The 16,001-nt window shown below is 48.1% G+C and overlaps 6 protein-coding genes across 6 annotated transcripts; 3 read left to right on the forward strand and 3 right to left on the reverse strand.

Annotated features, from left to right (window-relative positions):
• Window positions 1-98: 98 nt before the first annotated feature.
• BO85DRAFT_495158 (tannase and feruloyl esterase) lies at window positions 99-2,099 on the reverse strand (the record flags this gene model as incomplete). Its single annotated transcript, XM_025663901.1, has 6 exons — window positions 99-304; window positions 364-600; window positions 680-1,203; window positions 1,244-1,476; window positions 1,529-1,659; window positions 1,711-2,099. The coding sequence occupies 6 exons, from the start codon at window positions 2,097-2,099 to the stop codon at window positions 229-231; spliced, it is 1,590 nt and encodes a 529-aa protein (XP_025521227.1). The 3' UTR covers window positions 99-228.
• A 3,328-nt stretch (window positions 2,100-5,427) lies between these two features.
• On the reverse strand, window positions 5,428-6,502 carry BO85DRAFT_359996 (uncharacterized protein; the record flags this gene model as incomplete). Its single annotated transcript, XM_025655535.1, has 2 exons — window positions 5,428-6,261; window positions 6,314-6,502. The coding sequence occupies 2 exons, from the start codon at window positions 6,500-6,502 to the stop codon at window positions 5,428-5,430; spliced, it is 1,023 nt and encodes a 340-aa protein (XP_025521228.1).
• Window positions 6,503-7,003: 501 nt separating this feature from the next.
• On the forward strand, window positions 7,004-8,769 carry BO85DRAFT_444601 (uncharacterized protein). Its single transcript, XM_025659056.1, has one exon. It carries the CDS (start codon window positions 7,459-7,461, stop codon window positions 8,353-8,355), a length of 897 nt encoding a protein of 298 aa, XP_025521229.1. The 5' UTR covers window positions 7,004-7,458; the 3' UTR covers window positions 8,356-8,769.
• A 2,015-nt stretch (window positions 8,770-10,784) lies between these two features.
• On the forward strand, window positions 10,785-11,586 carry BO85DRAFT_515831 (carbohydrate binding domain-containing protein; the record flags this gene model as incomplete). Its single annotated transcript, XM_025664812.1, has 3 exons — window positions 10,785-10,966; window positions 11,031-11,189; window positions 11,238-11,586. Exons 2-3 carry the CDS (start codon window positions 11,056-11,058, stop codon window positions 11,584-11,586), a joined length of 483 nt encoding a protein of 160 aa, XP_025521230.1. The 5' UTR covers window positions 10,785-10,966; window positions 11,031-11,055.
• Window positions 11,587-12,055: 469 nt separating this feature from the next.
• On the forward strand, window positions 12,056-14,087 carry BO85DRAFT_411143 (putative C6 transcription factor; the record flags this gene model as incomplete). Its single annotated transcript, XM_025657515.1, has 3 exons — window positions 12,056-12,112; window positions 12,156-12,368; window positions 12,417-14,087. The coding sequence occupies 3 exons, from the start codon at window positions 12,056-12,058 to the stop codon at window positions 14,085-14,087; spliced, it is 1,941 nt and encodes a 646-aa protein (XP_025521231.1).
• A 120-nt stretch (window positions 14,088-14,207) lies between these two features.
• On the reverse strand, window positions 14,208-15,530 carry BO85DRAFT_495173 (putative FAD-binding monooxygenase). The gene has a single exon (XM_025663902.1). The coding sequence runs from the start codon at window positions 15,485-15,487 to the stop codon at window positions 14,237-14,239; it is 1,251 nt and encodes a 416-aa protein (XP_025521232.1). The 5' UTR covers window positions 15,488-15,530; the 3' UTR covers window positions 14,208-14,236.
• Between the last annotated feature and the right edge of the window lie 471 nt (window positions 15,531-16,001).

The following is a 16,001-nucleotide window of genomic DNA, read 5'->3' on the forward strand; positions in this document are numbered from 1 at the left end:
GTTTCTGGTCTTCTAAATACACCTGCTTCGTTTTGGTGCGAAATCCAAGCATATTGCATATTCCGCACGTAGTACGATTTCATCTAGTCAGACATCGTCTATTCTGCCACGGCTAGTAGTGTATCTATATCAAAGTCTCTTAACTATAGCAGCAACATCCCGTCTATACCGATACCACACAAAGTCCTAAACCGGATCAAAAACCACAAATAATATATCTATCCCCATTTACACATCAACACAATCCCAATAATCCTCATGTGTGGACACCCCAGTCTGCGTCCAATTCGCCTGTCTCGGGTACCTAACCAACAACCCCCATTAGCTCCCTATTCCATCCTCGGAGGTAAGACAATGACTTACGGGCAAATCTTCCGATTATGAAGCAGCGTCGTCGGATCCGCATTATCCTCAAAATTCGTGGTAACCATATACGACGGCCCATGACCATCCTCTACCCAGCTAATAAGCGTGAGGAGAGAGTCATGGACGTAGTTGTCGACGACGTTGGCGGGGGTGAAGTTGAAAAAGTTCCCGGCTTGGTATGGGCCCGCTAGGTACCATAGGGCGGACATGCAGGTGGGGGTGCCGGTGCAGTGTCTATCTTTGGTTAGTCATATACCTTCGGGGGGTCTTTTTGTGGGATGTTGGGGTTGAGAGGTGAGGGAAGGGGACTCACTTTAATCCCGGAATCAAGTAAAGCTGATAATGTTGGTCAATGTCGATGCCCTTCTCTAAGGCAGCGTACGTGGCTTTGTGGTGATAGTACACGCTGGAACCAGGTGAGACGACCGAGTCCGACATGCCGTGCCAGTGGAAGAATTTCCCGCCTCGGTTAAAGAAAGGAGACAGGTCGAAGTCGTCTGCGTTTGCGTGGGCGGGATTACGCGCGTCTGCCTCGGAGATGAGTTCGTATGCCAGGTCCTGGGCTGTGAGGTTTTTGAAGCCGAGGACGTTTTCGATGTACCATGATTTGGAGTGCTGGTTGCCGAAGGTAGTGTTCCAGGTGGGTTCGCTGCCGAACCATGCGCCGGGGTAGATGAGGTCTTGGTCGAAGGTGGTCCAGTCGTTGTAGATCTTGTGGAGGGTATCTAGTTGTGGTGCAGTAAGGCAATTGGATGTCTTGTTACTGCTGCAGGCTAGGGCTTCGGGGTGGAAGAAGCAGCCTTGTGGGTTTGAGATGATGGAGTCCGTGAGCCTTGTCTTGGGGATCGCATTGGCGGAGGACCTCGTCCGTGATGACTGGGTATAATTTGGGTGGGATTGAGGAGTTCGAATGGGCTAGACCGCCGATAGTTGTCTGCTTGTAGTTGTAGAATGCCTGGTGTGTCATCCACCAGGTTGGGGCACCCGCCATAGCACCATCATAGTCTTCTGGGTATGTCTGGATGGACTTCATGACATGTCGACCTCCGTCGGAGCATCCGGTTATGTAGCTGTATTTGGGTTCCACGTCGTACCAGGCTTTGTAATTGCCTAGCGGTAAGGGTGGATAGGTGCAGTGCTCTGTGGCTCCAGTCAATGAGACCATTGGGAGTCTCCCAGCCTGAAACGTGGTCTGGCTCGTCGTGGCCGGAATTAGAGGCGAATGTGGCGAAGGCGTAGCGCAGACCTGCACTTGCTACGCCCCAGGAAATTCCGGAGTCGGGGGCTGCCATCCTGGAGGTCTTTAGTCAGGAGCAGCTTGTGAGTGTGCAATTCCGTACATACATGATACTGCCATTGAAGTGGGTAGGAAGAAGTGCTCCCAAGCCCCAAGACACGCCCTGTTCATTGGTTCCGTTGACTCGGAACGCACATACAGATGGAATATCGGTGGTAAACGTCGAAGCGCCAACATAGTCAGTGAACTCATCCAGAGTTTCATTGCTGTCAACGTAAAAAGCGTACGGAACACTCAATGTCGTTCCATTGAGCCCTGGAAGCTTGTTTACAAAGGCCTGCAGCCCACTAGTGGTGCAATTGGGCGCATTGACTGCCGCGTAGGTGGTGGCGTTCTCATAGGCGCAAATATCACCTGCGGGCAAGCTGCATTTAGATTGCGCACTGGCAACGGCTAGAAGTGATGCCCATGTCGCAAGAGCTAGTGAGAGACCCATGTTGGGGAATATGGATGATCAGCAATAGTTATGTCTATCCTATTAGCCATGGTGATGGGAAGCACATTTATAGCTGACTTCGTTTCCGGACTTCGTCAAGTCGTCTCGGGAGCCCGTCGGGTCTGCCCTGCTCCGAGAGGTATTTCGAAGCCTCATACATAGTGAGCTGTCCGATCGTCTTGCAATGACGCGTGAGACGTTTCGTAAATCCGTCATTTCCCCTGCAGATCCGAAGCTTAGCACCCACCTCCAGACGAGCCTGTCACAGCTCTATTGAGTAGCTTTCAATACTCACGCCATCTTACAGAGATCGCGAGAGGAAATCTGATGTGACAAGTTCCTTGAGACTTGGCAATGAAATATCGTCTTGGCAGGCTATTCTTTGGGCATAATTCATGGTCCCTTACTCGCCAGGGTAGTTAATTGCCGGTGCAGAACAGGTGGGGGATAATTGGACATTCCCCACCCGAGGATCGACGAGATGGATCTTCGCGATTCTCAACGAACCCGCCCCACGGACCAACGCGTCGTGTCCACTTGAACCGAGTAAAACTTGCGGAGATTAAACCTCATTGAGCGTAGGCAACATATCTTGTTCAAATCAAGCCTGCGCTGTGAAGCTTGGCCTTTCCATTACCCACCGTCCCTATCATATCAAGGACGGGTTATCAGTAAGTTGAAGGAGCCCTGCCACTAGATAGCAACCGGGGTTCTCTGATCAGGTATCTCTGGTAGACAATGGACCCCTTAGGTTTACCCCTAACACTGGGCAAGGACTTCAGAGGGTCATGGACTCTGCCCTATTGTGCAGAGACGTTGCGAAACATAACTCAAAGACAATGAATGACGTGTGCCACCACTCTATATTGCTTTGGATGGCGTTCACTGCTTAGGCACACACTGTAGCTGGAAGCAAAGCAGGGAAAAAGGAAGTAAAAGGATATAGTAAAAGTAGAGTGACAAGCATCCAGGCCAGGCCAGGTTAATTGAGGGATTCTAAATCTGCTGCTACATTGATAATCAGATTAAGAAAGATTCTAATTCTAGGCTTAATATAGATAGATAGGGAATATCAATCATATTCATCATTCTTATGAATAATACGTGTCTGCTATACTAATTTAGGTCTTAAATATTTACTTCATCTATTCCGGAACAGATAATATTAGCCGCCCGAGGATTACCATAATCCCAAAGCAAGATTAGTCCACGGTTATGCATCTCTTTTGTTACTAGTTTATGACTTCCAAGCCCGGATCTGCGAAGCAAAAAACTGTTCTATAGATATCATAATTCACTTAATCAGATCAGAATAACCTGGAGATTGAGTTATATTCTAAGCCTTGACTCTATTGCTGATGATAATATCCTTATTACTACATCATGCTGTACATGTGGTCCTGAAGATAATATAGGCTAGATACTTAATAATAGTAGTATTTACCTCACCGCATTTAGCTTTATAACAGAATTCGGAAAGAGGATCAGCAAACCTCTCAAGTCGAAAATGATGAAAAAGACTACTTCTATCGTAAGGTTCCCAGACACAAAATTGCAAAGACTCCGACAGTCATGTCTGTATAGAAGACCCAATAAGCCATCAACGATCCACCGAGGCTTCGTAAAGACATATTTGTCACTACCCCCCAAGCTTGGGAAGTGACCTCAACATTTCATGCGGGACTGGGAAGACAAATCCTGACATGTTGAGCTAAGATCTCCACCGAGTGCCAGTTCATAGGTATAGTTACCTCTCACACACTGTCATCTTACCTATTAAACATCGTTAAGAGAAGAATACCGGTCGCAATAAGGTGCTCGATGTACTTAAATCAATTGTGCCTGCGCGCTATTTACTTTCTGCGATAGCTTAGATGATATCTTAGTATAAAAGGAACCAATAGGCTTTCTCACCGGCTATGTAATAGGGTTTTTGGAGGAACCAGCTGGCGAGGTTGGAAGATCCAGTGGGGTCGATGGCCGCGAGTACGTCTCCGAGGTAAGGTGTTCAAGGATGTAGGTAACTGAAGAGTTTTCGTTCCCAACAATTATATTACTGGCGTGCTGACCCAGGGTGAGCACTGATAGCTCTGAACCCCGGTGCATACCGATTTAGCCCCTCCCAGCCAAGGGTAGTAGGGCCACAAGCGATAACTGCAGCCCCGACAAGTAAGACTTAGGAGAAGGCTCTATCTTGTTATTCAAAAGACTACTGACAGTCTGTCCAGGAACGGCCAAACCAAGATTGTTCTGTCGATCTGCCCCCATCACAGTTCTCTAGGCCACCAGTCTCTCTAGGAGATTGTCCTCCGCTGTAGGATAAGGATGGACCATATGAGACATAGGCAAGTAACGGGTCAACTTCGGCTGTCACTTCAGCTCTCACCCTGATCCTTGTTCGGGAACCGTTCCCTGTCCCGATATTTCCCTCTCCCTTGCCTTCAAAACCTCCAGCCCCCGGTTTCCGCTTTTTTTATTTTTATTTTATTTTATTTTTTTTTTTTTTGCCCCTGTCTCCCTGTTCAATGTGCCGTGCGATCCGGTCATCGCTCTTTCCTGGCAGAGCGCCTACCCTGTGACCCCCCTGCCCAGCTAGTCGCACGTCTCGATTGCAACATAGCCATTACTAGGCTGCGGGCCATTCCCTTGCCCCACTTGTGTAACAGACTGGTCTACATGGTTTCTCCCTGCCTGTATGTAGAGAAAATGTAGCGTCCTGTCCAAGTATCCTATCACAATATGACCCACATGTAACACTTCCCCACCGAGTTTCACCCTCTTGCTATACAGTTCCGGTAGCATAGGCTTGTATTGAGTACGATGAGACTTTTCACATTAGGTAGTCTACAAAATAGATCATGCTTTCTTAGTATGCTTGCTGTGTCGGGTCATTAGAATCTCTGAAAGAAAGAATGCATCACATCTAACAGATAATGAAGTTCCACCAGAGGCAGTGACTTTTGATTCGAGATGATCAAAATCGCGGGGCTGTTTATAATGTTCCTTCAAAAAAATAGAAAAGTTTTCAATGCCTTTCAGGCTTCCCTTGAAAATTTGGGATTTATAAAAGTTTTTGCCCCATATTTATCTCCAGCAAATTGTAGCAATCGTGCGAGCGCAAGTCATTTAGCACGCGTTAAGTTATAGTGGCGCGGCAGTGAATGTAACTATACAGGTCATCTCTAACCTCGGAGTTCGTCTACGTTCCATAATCACCGACAAATAGAATGAATGGATTAATTTCGAAGCAATCACATTTCCTCATAAGATATATGTCCACTTGTTTTGACCAAGATGTAGTATGGTTGAGAGGTGGTGATACTTCCTCTTACAACATAGAATAGACTGTCAAATGTACCATAGCAGCAATCACAAGCAAACATAAACACATCTTCCCGTACAATTCCAGACAATAAAGCAACCTTCCCGTCCCGATCATCTGCGCCGCTTCCCATATCTGCAGGGGTCCTTGCTTGACTGCTGAAAAGATCTCTCCTACCCGTACACCTTGCTGCTGCTGTCGCGATGGCCTATAGATAATCGTCTCGCAGATGGGTGGCAGGAGACTGGCCTGCACCAGAATTAACGCCATATAAGAGGGAAGGAGGAGAAACAACTGGGCAAAGAGCATAAGTGCCGATATCAGGATGTCGGATCTCACGATATACGGCAATCCCTCTATTGTGACGTTCTCGCTCGACGCCGGAGCGAGACGACTATTGAGTAGCCCCGGGAAATGCACCATCACTGCCTCGGCCGTGGAATAAATTAATGTGGGAAGCACAAGAGCTCTCCATCGGCGGAGATCGTGGGGGCTAGGCACGAAGCGCAGCTGGTCGCGCTGAAGGATGGTTTTCGCGGTCCAGAAGAAACGGGTCTCCGCGAGCAGGACCGATGCAACAACATACGCTACCTGACTAGGAAGCAGAATAGTCGATAGGTTAGTCACCAATGAGTGCATCACCCAGTAGGTGCAAGCGGAATAGATGCCATTGAGGAGAAGAGAGAAACCTCCTCTGCGGTAAAGGGCGGCACTAGTTTGCAACAAGTAACGACTTGATGGAGCTAGCTTCTTGTCTGCGACCTTAGACACATTGACCTGCTTCCCCACAGTTTCGAGGATTAAGATAGACATTAAGACATGGCCAATGATGTATCGGACCTATGCTCTGTTAGTTCTTGCGGACAATGATGATTCTCTGTTAGTGGCTTACTAGGATGTCAAGGACAATCCCAACTGAAATTGGTGCTAAAAGTAAACCCCTGTTGAATTGAGCAGGGCCCTTTTGGAAGGATTGATGAGTTCGTGCAAGTAGGGGATAATCTCCTGCGGAATAGATGATGGTATTGAGGAGTTTGCGAAAGATGATTAACAGAGACTGTGGGCTTGGAGTGTATGCCATAATGTATCTAGACAGTGAGCAGAGGCGGATTATTGAAGTTGATGTCTCTCCGTTCATGTGATGGAAGGAGAGTAGGCATTATATTTTGTCTGAAACCGAGAGATTTTATATGTTGCTCCATCTGTCCTATCACAAAAATCGCGCATCTCATGTTGAGAGCACTAACTTGGTGGAGGCTAATTTCGGACTACTACCAAGCTACTACCAAGCTACTGCCAAGCTACTGCCAAGCTACTGCCAAGCTAATGCCATGTCCACTTTTTCATTTTCAGGGTCTCAGTCGTGGGCACAGAGAATGGCGATCGGCGTAGTCCAGTGAACAGGTATATTGAAGGCCCTATCTACACTATAACTGACTCAGAATATAAAATCCTGAATCCCTATGAAGCATTTCACAATTGCCAATAGACCCAGTTCAAGGGAGGAGCTTTTTAGGTGGTAAGCCCATTCCTTTCAGACCCTGGTCGGATTCTGGAAAGGCTGCGAGACATGCTTCTACTAAGCTATGTTAGTGGCCCCACCCAATGTAACCACTACTAAATACATGATGTCCTAATTGTCTTCTGCCAGATTAGTCCGGACTAGAGACTGTTTTGCTGTTGCCTCAAACTAGGTCGTTCGTATGTCACGCTCTTATGATACTAACCCCTTAGTGGTCTCCACGGAAGCACCGTCATCCATACTAACTTCATGGTTGCTAGTCAAAAACGAGCTTTTTTCGAAATTAAAGCAAGACTAGGATAGGTAGTACCGGTCTGTGAACATCAGGCAAGCACTCATTCATGCTCAAGTACGAGGATCTTGTGCAGTCCGGGGCCTTATAAATAGAGGTAATTCACCCGCTGGATAGATCGAAAACAAGGACAGCAAGCTATTGTTCGATAATCTCCCGGCTCCGATCTTAATAAGCCTTCTCTTTCTCTGCCTTTTCCGTCTCTTAATCTCCTTCAATAACAATGAGAACTTTTTCGATATGTCTTCTAGCTGGGATGCTACTCGGACGAACCACCCAAGGCCAGCAGCTAAGCTATAGCGACAGCATCCAAGCATTAGCCTTCGGGAATATCGCTACTTCCTCCGTGGAATCCAGGGGCGATGTCTGGCTTAACATCACTGGATTCGCGGGGATAGAACTCCCGCACATCGAGACAGTGGTGGGAATCCACTCCTTGGATAACGCCCGCGAGCTAAATGTGATCGCGAATCTGGCGCAAAGCGCCGCGAGTCAGGCACTCTGGGGCGATGTCGTGTTTCTGTATAACGTCTTCTCGATGAACGCCTATCCTTCAAACGCCAATGTCACAAACGCGCAGATGCAGGCCGGTCTGCTGGACGCTGTGAGCGGCGATAATGGGCCAGAAGAGAGTTTGATCGAGCTCTACGCCAGCACATCGAGCGCCTCGAGTCTAGGAGCGGCGTACCGCGCACTTACCTCCCAAAACAACAACCAGCAACAGAGCACGGCTACCATTTCGTCTCCGGTAGCAGCAGAACCCACATTTACGCCCACTGCCGCCGTTGATAAGCGCGAGATGGACTGGTCCCGCAACCAGATCGTCTGCAGCGCCGCGCACGTTGCTGCGGGTGCCGCTTGTATTGCATTGCTTGGACGGGTTCGGGTTGATGGGAGCTGGAAGACCGGCGGCCCACGCAATATCTGCTACAAGGACTGCTGTATCAGCTGGAGTGCCAATGCCACCTTCCAGATAGAGAACCTCTATAATGATGCCCAACGCTGTTATAATGCCTGCTTGACCGTGACCGGGGAGGTAAGCTGCGAGGCTTACAATGGTAGTCTGCAGGGAACCCTTGTCAACCAGTGCTTGAGTAACCGGCCGAATGGATGCGCTTAGATTGGTGCGAGAGCCGTGGGGTTTTATTTGAAAAAGCGAAGTAAGGAGAGGGTCACGCCAGAGTGGTAGATATGCAGTGGAAGGTAGAGCTTATGACAGCTTGGAAGGCTCAGGAGACTGGGGTGTTGGCCTGACATAGCAGACATGAGATAGCGTTCGCGATGGATCAGGGACGGGTGGATGCCGGAGGAAATATGTCACTACTGTATCTTTTCTAGATTCTTTAACTATACATACAGCACGAATTTAGATAGGGGCTTGGTGGAAATAGCGAGGTATTGTGATTTTTTTGGTGTAATCGTACTGTGTATTTCGCTGGGTTCGACGTAATATTGTCTAATCGGTCCGCGCGGAAGCATCTCCAACTTTCGGCATCTTTGATCCTCAATCTTGCTGAAATGTTATGATATCCTCTCGAAATATATCTGATGTCATGCTCAATCCCAGTCGTTAATCTTCACCATAGCATTAATGAGGCGCCTTTATGCCTTCGATTTTTCTAGCAAACTGTACATTAGGGCAGTTCTCTGGGTCAAAGAGACACTCTCGCAATTGGTGGCTAGCATTCCTTGTCAAAGAGAAAGAAAAATGAAAAAAAAAAAAAAAAAATCATCTCCCAGCAGATCATTAAGGGGGGGGCCGTCCTTACATGATTCGCTAAGTTTCACGATAACAACTCAATACTTAGCCCCTCAATCTAATGCGACCCTGACTACTCAATAACTGCTATGTGCCAACGCCCTGAATGCAGGGCTGAGAAAAAGACTCCAGTTTGTACTTTTCAGGAAGACCTTGAGAGACACTCTACGCCCACGGTTTGTTCATTCATTACTCTCTCGAACAAAGGTTTGAAGGAGGGGGTCAACTATCATGCATATCACAACAATGCCATGCTGTTTAGGCTGTCGTGGCCCAACGATCACACGTATACACAGTAAACCATCTGCTCCAAATAGTCACATGTTCTTTTCTAGGATGTCTGCTTGTGGAATCAGCTACTCGGTTGGGTGCCTGATGATGTGTGAGGCGGAGGGAGACGATGTCTCACTTGACGGAGCTTTGCGCCAATGAAACTACCGGAATCGCAGGCAACCCGGCGGGATGGCCCACATGAAACTGGGCTGAGACCCCAGGCGGTTAGCAGTGGGTGCAGTGTCAGCATGCAAAAGCCTTCAGGATTTAATACGGCTTCTGTCAGTTTCGCTGTTGGCATTTTAACTTGGTACTATCCGAACGCTGGCGCTGGATGGCTTTGAATTTTGCTCCCACAGTAGGAAAGTAGAAATAAGTTGAGAATGAGAAGCAGGAACATGAAATAAAGGGTACATATCCGGAGTTTGACAGCTCGCATGAAGGAATTCTCCTAACTCTGGACTCCTCTAATACGTATTCAGTGTATTCCTTGCGTGGCAGAGGATGTGGACTTTCCGGCTCACCCGCTAGTCTTGCTTACCCACCTGGTTTCCCTCACCCACTGGCCTATGCAGACCATTTATCTCCGAAGAAACAAATCTTCGATGCGATGACTCAAAGTGACCTCGAATCTTGGAGGCTGCCAATTGGGACAGCCATGGGTTAACGGCCTGCCCAGCCATAAGACCGCTAACCCCTGTGCAATGATATTGTTTACCAGACCCATGTCCCAAGCTTCCCATCCCTGACCGTCTAACCTTGACCATCCATCCTTGCAGTTGTTAGTCGAGTTTTCACGGCTCTGACCTTGGTCGGTCCTAGCCCGAGCACCATTGAGGCTGGATGTCCAGGTTTTGATATAGCCTTTGACCTTGGATCATGGTATCACCCAAGTCCATGGTAGTTTCAAGACTTGGTCAGCAACAGAGCAGCAGATCGTATCTGGAGGCGCAAGCAGACTGCGGTCGCTAATCATTACCGGAGTTTTTCTTACCCTGCCAGTAACCTGGGTGAGCCAGAAAGGCTGTGGTTATCGAATAGTCAGTGAGAAAGAGCATGGACGAAAGAAAAAAGCTATTTAGATAATTAGTAGAAGCCACAGACTTTCCATTCTATAGGAACCTTTAGTAGCCATGTTTAGCAAATTCTTTATAACTTTGTAGAAGAGAATCTAAAATTCTAGTTCATTAGATAATATTCTACGGCGAGATTCAAATGAAAGTAAAAGGAAATAAAAGTTTATAATCAAAATATATTATATTCATCATTAGAACTCCGCAGCAGAATAAGCATGAGGAGGCGTTTCGCATGGCAGTCTAAGTGTAAACCGCGTGGTTAAATCTATCAATATTACTATCTCATCTTCAACCATTCTTAGCATCTGGGATAGAAGTAATTGGGGCGTGGGAATGAATCTATCCACAGCAACTGCCAGTTGATGAAGCATAAGTAGCTCACTATAAAGAGATCAGCCCACACAGGTTTCCACATACTATCTCCTGCAGTCATAAGTCAAATATCGACTCATACAAGGCCTATATCACTTTTCAAAAAGCAATAGACGTGGCTCTAATTATTATCATAGGTGGCCGATAACTGAAGGTGGTAGAAATGACATCAATCTGCTGAGGAAACCGGACCATTATCCGAACCGATGATAGAAGTGAGGGGACATTATGCGTGATTGAACAGAGTATATGTGAGTTTGGTAATTCCTTTGCCTCCTTGCTACATTTGCTAAGCTAGCCCAATCATCTATTCAGATTGAATCCAGCACCGTGAGCCATAATGTCAACCTCTGGCTGTAATATCCTCTCCAACCCTTCCTTCGAGACAGGCTCTCTATCGCCATGGTTCACCACAGCCTCAGATGTAGCCAGAGCCACGACTGCCACTCCTGCCTACACTGGAAATTACTCACTGTATGTCTAGTAACCTCTTCATCTACCCCAATCTAACACATATAACAGCGACCTCACAACTGCCCTCGACAACAGCCCCAATTCCTTCTCCCAGACCCTGTCTAGTCTCAACCGTAGCACGACTTACGACTTCTCCGTACAAGTCAAGCCCTCCGTGTCCGGGGCAGAGTTTTGCCATATTGCCGCGTACCTGGGATCAAACACAACCAGTGATACCATTGCTACCGCTGATCTCGAACCTAGTGATCAGTGGACCGCTCTAACCGGGGGGTTCACGGCCAATTGGTCCGCAGATGTTCTGACAATCAGTGCAGCGTGCACGTCGCCTAACAACTCGTATACTTGGCAGGTGTACTTTGATGAGGTTGTTGTGGAGAGGAGGCGATGCAGCGACTGAACTTGACTGGGACTCTTGAGAGACATTCTGTAGTAGAGGGTGCCCAGCTTCGTCCGTCGAGTCTCTCATGCAATTTCCATACCCAAGACATTCGTGGCATTTAACCACACACTCTTCTATTCCAATGAAATGAGAAGTTGCCTACAGCCTAGTTATAGTGTAGTATTCTACGTGATGCGTACATCTGACTTTCCAACTAATTATACTCGTCTGGAAAATGTCAGTTTCTATTTTGGTAAGCCTTGATGCCTGAGGCGGATGCGGCTTCGGCCTTATCGGCCGTATCGGGCCAAGATGGCTTACGGCCGACCCCCAACACCTATTCCAGACCAACCTCCCTGGTCTGTCCTGCAGTTTATGTCGCACTGCAGAGGAGACAGCCAACCAAAACAATCTTCGGCCAAAACCTTTGTACAATGACTAGTCCGAGCGTATCCAATGCAAGAAAGCGCAGACGCCCGGCGTATTCATGTGTTTCGTGCCGCCGTCGCAAAGTCCGATGCGATCGGGCCAACCCGTGTCGACAGTGTGTGACCCAGAATATTGCTTCAACCTGCACATATGAGCAGAATCGCAATGCGCATGCCGGTCGTGAATCGGTGCTCTCTACGACTAATGGAACAAATTATCAGAGGCAAAATGTTGAGAGTAATAGTGGCCAACCTTCACACACGCCTCACGCTTCATCGCAACAGGCTGCATCAACCCCGGGCCAGATCCAAGGCATGGTGTCAAAGACAAGAGTGTTCGGGCAGGGACATTGGATGAATATCTTTTCATTGGTAAGTTGACTCACGTATCAAACCTTGCTTGTGTTGACGACGTTACAGACAGAAGGGATGCCCAGCTTGCAGCCTCTCATGGGCCTCTACGACACCATCATACGAAATACAAGCCACGGCCCCTTCGATGCCATTGCTGATAAGATTGCTCAATGCAAAAAGCTAGCTCGAAGCATCAAAAGTCAAAGGCCAAGTCGTAGTAGCCTCCCGACACAGATTCATCAGTCACTTGCTGGTTCTGATATCGTCCTCGAATTGGCCCAGCTCTATTTCGCCTCATTCGAATCGTGCTACCGGATACTTCAGATGACTTCCTTCATGAAGCATTGCCAGACGTACCTGAATAACTACGAAGACACGGATATTTGTATAGCCTTGCAAATCTTTCTCGTGGTCGCTATCGCAGGTCCCTTGCATCAGATTAACAATGTTCGTATAGATGTGGCGTCAAAAGCTGGGATGTGGATTCATACAGCCCAGACATGGCTATCAGCCCCACTGGAAAAGAACCGCTTAACTTTGGGAGCCATCCAAGTCCACTGCCTTCTTCTCATAGCCCGCCAAGTAAATCAGGTTGGCGCCGATCTGATCTGGATTTCCACAGGCTCATTGATGAGAATGGCCATGCAGATGGGTCTGCACCAAGATCCCAACTCTCTGAGTGAGATGAAGTCTACAGAAAAAGAACTTAGGCGGCAACTCTGGTACACTATTCTAGAATTAAATCTACAGTCATCCTTGGATTCCGGGATGGTACCAATGATCGCAACTGGAGACTGGAATACTGAACCGCCAAAAGATAACAGCCTCGAATCCGAGCCAGAGATAGGCGAAGAGGAAGGTCCAGCGGCTCATAAGGCGACTAATCTCCAACCTCTACTGTCAAAGTCAATACCAGTCCGTCTGCATGCCTCCAGACTCATAAACGACTTGCGAGAGGAACCGCCCTACGATGAGGTCCTTGAGATCGGTAAAGAACTAGCCTCAGCATGCCGCGACATCTCTGTCACGCTTGACCAGATTAACTCTGCATCCCCGTTAGATCAGTTCACATCCAGCTTCTGCACCCATCTAATTCGACGCTTTACCTTGTGTCTTCACTACAAGTTTGCCATCATGGCAAGAGCCAATCCCCTATTCAGCCACTCTCGCAAGGCCGGTGTCGAAGCCGCACTAGATATAATAGCACTAGTCGAAGACAATCTGTACGGTCGTGTCCTACGCTGTGGAGGTGGCATGTTTCGTGACATCGTGACCCGTGCGGCAATACTCATATTCTCGGAATCCAGTCCCGACCCAGAAGCGGAAAGTTCAAGTCTAGCGAAAAGAAGGGATCATGCTCGGCAGGAAACTCTTCTGCGAGATGCCCGCTGCGTGGTCCAGTATGCAAAAGAAAGACTTCAGTACGGAGAGACGAATGTCAAGGTCTATATCTTTTATAATATGATGTTAGCCCAGGCGGAAGCTAGGCTTAATGGTCAGTCAGAGGAAGAGGCAGTTTCAAGAACACTGCATGAAAGCGTGGATGTTTGCTACAATATGATGCAGGACATGGTAGCCAGGGCATCTATCTCCGCTGGACCTAGTACTGCATCTCTTGAAGATAATCTCGATGGATTGGATCGTTTCGGGGAAGTCTTAGACCGCGGCTTCGATTACATCCACGACCGCGACTTCAACTTGGACTTTCCCGACCTGCAACTCTTCTCGGGATGGTGATGTTCATAGTGGAAATGGTCAGGGCGAGATACTATAATTGTAACTGACGACAAATGAATCTCCTGAAGCTCAATGTACAAGCTAGGTACGCTCAGCACCTAAACAAATTCAATATAATACCGCAAAACCGCCAGAACTTCCGATGCTTATCAGTTGTCGACCATGTTCGGATACTCCGGCAGTTTCCAGTCCTTGTTGCAATCTTCACGCAGAATCCATTGCGCGAGGACGTCCAGTCTCAAGAAGGATGCTATTGCAAACAGGAGATACACGACAGTGATCCCAAACGTAGATGAAGGGAGCCTGCTCATGTAATCGTGATCGTCCAAGAGTCCCTTTTGGACATTCACCATGAAGGGCTTGAGCTTATCCTCATAACTTTTGAAAGCCTCCGCGATATGCCCCTTGGAACCAGTGCCCTTCGCACAACGTTTGCTTATCTCCCCTGCCAGAATGTAAGCACCAACCATGGCACACGGGGTTCCCATTCCTGTCATAGCAGACGGACAATAAGCCGCATCCCCGACCAAGACAACACGGCCCCGCGACCAGCTATCCAGATTCACCACTCCCATGCGCTCACAATAGAAATCGTCCGCCTCTTCCATACCCCGGATAATCTCCTCCGATTTCCAACCTGCATCGTTAAATACCTGTCCCATAACCTGCTTCTCCCTCTCCACATCACCCCTGGTGCAACCCTCGAAAGGTCCAGCCTTGCAGAACATATACGCCTGTATCTTGTGCGGAGCATGACGACGCATCATAATACCCCGTCCCTGCGTAGTCATATACACCGTGGCGTCGTATCCCTCTCCCTTCTTCAGCTCACTATCGATCGTAAAATACCCAGCACACACCCCAATCAAGTGAACCTGATCCTCACCTTCAAGCATCATCGACCTCGTACGAGACCCCAGACCATCCGCACCAACAACGAGATCAAACCGCTCTTTCCTTCCATCCGACAAGACCACGTCAACAAACTCATCAGTTTGGTGCATCTCCACCACATAAAGTCCAAACAAATACTCCACGCGATCCTTAACAGCATCATGAAGCAGATGGCAAAGATCCCCCCTCATAATCTCATAATCGGTAGTGAAGCTCTGCAATCCTTTTCCACTTCGATTAGCAGGGAAATACCCCCATCGCCGGTTGCGGCTATCAACAAGCTGTAGACCCTGTTCTGGGACGGTGACCTTGCGAAAGGCTTTCTCGAGACCCATTCGTTGTAGGACTTCAATCCCAGGACTTCGGAGATCGACTTGAAGTCCTGTGGCTCGTAGACCAGGGTATCGCTCGATGATTGTGATGTTGTGGCCGAGTTTGGATAGCCAGAATGCGAGGGCGTTGCCGGCGATGCCTGCGCCGGAGATGAGGATTTTGAGGCCGGTCATGGTTCGTCTTCAATTGAGGCTGATGTAGTAAGGGGTGATAGGAATGATGGATGAGAAGTAATACTCAGAGCGAAGAAGAGGCACTGACTTTATATATATACGGTGGAACAGCATCATCTTCAAGCTATCCCTTCAGCGAGGCAGTCCGGTATATGACCGATAGGGCCGTTACGGCCGCTACGACCGAAAATCCCGTGATATCCGAATGCCCGAATTGCCCGAGTGCTGAGACGGCGTAGGAGTGGGGGCCAATTGGTTTTGAGAGTTATTATTCCATATCATAGATGTCATACATATTGCTAGAACATATTCGCTGGGTTGTTCAGCAGTCTCATGGTTCGCACGCACCACTTATCCTTCGCCGGGTCGGCCAGTAGACTGGTATTATTGTGCATTCTCAGGTGTCAACCATTAGACTTGGATATACGCGTGATAATTGAACCTAGAAATGTTTCGGAATGGAATACAACTACAAGGGGCTTTGTAGGGCTGGACAGGAATCTCTCGATCTGTG

Source organism: Aspergillus piperis, assembly GCF_003184755.1.
Source record: "Aspergillus piperis CBS 112811 unplaced genomic scaffold BO85scaffold_1, whole genome shotgun sequence".
Taxonomy (NCBI): Eukaryota; Fungi; Ascomycota; class Eurotiomycetes; order Eurotiales; family Aspergillaceae; genus Aspergillus; species Aspergillus piperis.

Excerpts from the sequence above, each read along its gene's own strand:
- BO85DRAFT_495173 (XM_025663902.1), bottom strand. The coding sequence starts at position 15,487 with ATGACCGGCCTCAAAATCCTCATCTCCGGCGCAGGCATCGCCGGCAAC.
- BO85DRAFT_444601 (XM_025659056.1), top strand. The coding sequence starts at position 7,459 with ATGAGAACTTTTTCGATATGTCTTCTAGCTGGGATGCTACTCGGACGA.